Source organism: Triticum dicoccoides, chromosome 6A, assembly GCF_002162155.2.
Source record: "Triticum dicoccoides isolate Atlit2015 ecotype Zavitan chromosome 6A, WEW_v2.0, whole genome shotgun sequence".
NCBI lineage: Eukaryota > Viridiplantae > Streptophyta > Magnoliopsida > Poales > Poaceae > Triticum > Triticum dicoccoides.
This window is the reverse complement of record NC_041390.1, coordinates 628,173,229-628,176,981: the sequence shown is the minus strand read 5'-3', so window position 1 is coordinate 628,176,981 and position 3,753 is coordinate 628,173,229. Positions and strand designations below refer to the sequence as shown.

The 3,753-nt window shown below is 42.1% G+C and overlaps 1 protein-coding gene across 1 annotated transcript; it reads left to right on the top strand.

The window, feature by feature from the left end:
* The first annotated feature begins 2,201 nt into the window (after nt 1-2,201).
* Nucleotides 2,202-3,382, top strand: LOC119314782. Its single transcript, XM_037589462.1, has 2 exons — nt 2,202-2,553; nt 2,636-3,382. Exons 1-2 carry the CDS (start codon nt 2,206-2,208, stop codon nt 3,254-3,256), a joined length of 969 nt encoding a protein of 322 aa, XP_037445359.1. The 5' UTR covers nt 2,202-2,205; the 3' UTR covers nt 3,257-3,382.
* Nucleotides 3,383-3,753: the final 371 nt, after the last annotated feature.

Sequence of the window (3,753 nt, the reverse complement as noted above, 5' to 3'; positions counted from 1 at the left end):
AAGCCATCTGATGTGGCCATCTGCGGGCCCACGGTCACCACCAATGAGTGAGATCTCCTGCGGGCCCACGGTTTGAGCTGCAGCCGATGTGGCCATCTGCTACTGCATGCATGCGTTTTATTTAACCGCGAGAGCGAGTGAAAGATGACACGTGCATCAGCATCATGCATGAATGACACGTGTGAGAGATAACACACGCACCAAAAGTGTAAGAGGCTGTTTGGTTCTCATGCTCAGCTCGCCACGCCTAAGGTGAGGCGCGCCACGACTTCTTAGGCAGGCGTTTGGTTCTCCACCCAAGTTAGGCTCGCCACAACGCCACAGGGCCTTTGCCGCAGAAAAATTCGCCAAATCTGTGGCGCTCGATTTGCCCGCCACACTCGCCGCGGCGCGCCAAACAAGCCGCGAAAATCCCCGCGGGCCTGATTAATAAAGTCGCCGCTTCCCTGTTTCCTCCCCAAAACTCTGCTCCTCATATTCTTGACTGCCATGGATGAGAGCCCTTCTCTCTCCTGACCGATCCAACTGAGGAGGAGCTCGCCGCTGCAATCGACCTTCTCTTCCCTGGTAAAAATCCTCACCACCGCAATAGAAATCTCCTCCATCTCCTCTATCTCATCACCTACTATTCATCTCATACATGCAGATCTGGGCGTTCTTGCTTTTCAAGAGAAAAATAGCAGCCTTCTTCCGTGATCTGCGGGATTTCCTAGTCTAGCAGCTGCTTGGTTCTGCCCCTCTTGCATCTATGATCTTCCTTCTTATAGTCAAAGGTCAATCTTGTTAAGAGCAAAGGTAACACCGTAATCCCCTTTTGGAATTGTTGCATTTTTTTAGATATTAATTGTTGCATATTTGTACGAGTGAGAGCATACATAAGTAATTTCTTGTAAAACATGTGATGTTAATGTAAGATTGGGCATCTCTCTGTGTTCTTTCTTAGAGATGTGTTAGACTGTTTATTTCCTCCATAATCTATTTAGTCATTTGTATTTATGAAAAAATTACACTATTCCACTCACTGATGCCATCATAGATTTCTTTTAATGATATTATTGTTTCATAGATGGACCGAAGGACATTATGCTTACAGTATTACACGCATTATTATAACTGGTATATGTGGAGGAGAAGATTGCTTGCAGCCATTCTTGTGTGTTTAGCCATGTACTGGTATAGGATTAATGCCCAAAAAAGGAAGAGAAAATCTATAACTTATGCTCCCATGTTCGAACGAGATGTCGAAAGGATGTCACGCCTAAACCGTATGTATTATGGAACCGAAGCTCACTGCAGAAGTGAGTTGCGCATGAGGAAATATGTTTTTCACAAGTTGTGTGCCAACCTGAGACGTCGTGGTCTGCTGGTGGACACATTCTATGTAACAGTGGAGGAGCAAGTTGCCATGTTCATCCATGTTGTGGGGCATAACTGGAAAAATAGATCAATTGGTTTTGAGTTTTATCGATCAGGCGAGACAGTTAGTAGGTACTTCAAAGCTGTTTTAGATGCGTTGTTTATCCTTGCCCGTGATGTCATATGCATCAGAACTATCGAAGACCTGGTATGCTACCCCCATATCGTGGTGTTCGATATCACCTAAAGGAATATAGGGAAGCTAGAGACGCTGAAAACCCAAGGGAGTTATTCAACCATCATCATTCCTCACTTAGAACAACCGTTGAAAGAGCATTTGGTACCTTGAAGAATCGATTTAAAATATTTGCAAGTCAGCCATTCTTTCCTCTGAAAACACAAGTAAAAATTGTGTTTGCTTGTTGTGCGCTCCATAATTGGATTTTAGAGGATGGTCCTGATGAGTATGTCTATGATGATGCTACTTGGTACTCGGCCCTTCCACGGAGTAGACGACATCGTCGTGACGTTTATGAAGAGAGTCAGGCATGGGCACGCAAAAGGGACGAATTAGCTCAAAAAATGTGGGAGGATAAATTAGCAGAACTAGCAGCTCAAGATCAAGATGATTAAGAAGTTAATTTGTGATCTATCATGTTTCTATGTTTCAAACATGAGTATTATTTTGTTATGTTTGGTTGTTATGTTTTTGTTTCATGTAAGACTATGCTGGTTGTACCTTTGTTAACTTGTAGCACTTATTTTCTCTTCAGTAAAATTGTTGGTTGTTTCATGTTTATTTGCCCTCACCTATTTTAATTAAAATGACTCACTCCATGAGAAACAGCGATGGCTAAGGGGAAGGGGAAGGCTGATGGTGATGGGTGCTCTCGTGAGAGGACCATTTCCTGGGCTGATGATCAGACCAAGTTTATGTTGGATTGGTGCATTGAATACATGAAGGAACAACATGCAGAATTTAGGTTCAGGAAGCATCATCTCATTAAGTGTGCTGATGCTTTAAATAGGAAATTTTCTATGGGGGTCACAATTGCTCAAGTTGATCGATACCGACACTTCAGACACTACAAAGAAAATTGGAAGTACATTGCTGCAGCAATTAGCAAGAGTGGCAACGTTTTCGATGATATTAGATGTGTGATAACCATTTCCGAGTCTGAAAAGTCTTGCCTCAATGTACGTACAATTTAGTTTCTTTTTTGAAACTTACTATGGCTATTGCATTTAGGAACTTAATTTTTGTGTGCCTGTAATGCAGGATAGAGCAAGGCGCTTGCTTTCTAAGCCCATCAAGTTCTACTATGAGATGCAAGAGCTATTCACAGGCACTAGTGCTGATGGTTCTTTGGCCATGGATCATCATACATGCACAATTGATTCTGATGACTCGGATAATGATGAAGGGTTGTATGACCTTAACTGCTATCCACAATATGAGGGCCCTTTTGAGGAGGATTCTGACACTTTGCCAACAACACATGGCCCTAAAAGACCTCCAGTTCATGTCGGTGCTGATAATTCCTCATCTAGCACTAGCCGAGTTGGTACGAAGCGCCCAAGAGGTAGCAGGTCACCTAGTAAGAAGCGACAAAATATCAAGAGTCGTTTCGCGGAGTCTGCTGAAGAAATCAACTCTACATTGAAGTCACTCCAGCAATCTCTTGCTGCCCCTGCTCCTCAAATGCCCCAAGTAATTGATCCATATGCTAGTTTATGGCATAGGTTGGAGGTACTCCCAATTACCATGGATCAAAGAATTACTGTTGGTATGCACTTGTCTAGCAAGGAAAATGAAGGTTTGCATGGTTGGTTATGTTGTGCAAGTGACAAAACTTTTGAAACTTGGGTTTGGAAGTTCTTTGACAAATATGATGTTTAGGAGATAGCAACCTATGTGGTTTGCTAGTTGCTCACTTGTGATGTTTAGAAGATGGGAACTTTTGGTATTTAGGAGATTCCGATGTGTCTGCTTGCTGCTTTTGGGAGTTGAACTTGTGCTACACCTATTGATCTTTTGATGTGTAGTGAAACACTTTAATGTAAGGTGGCTGGAACTTGTGCTATGGTTAGAACTGTTACTTCATGACTTTATGAATGATGGCTGGAACTTGCATGCATCTATCTTATTTTGTATCTTCATACTGAATTGTGGTTGTGACTTATTTTGCACATATGATATTTAACGGAAAATGATCCATGTTATTTTTATGGCTATTAGTACTGTGACAAAATCTTCTTACATTTACTAGAGCATGTTGTAATCTGATTGGTTTGTAACAAAAATGGCATAATACCACCACTCTAGCACTAAGGTGATTCTAACCAGATGTGGCAGGAAACCAAACATAAGCCACCGTTTTTTGCCAAACATGTGTG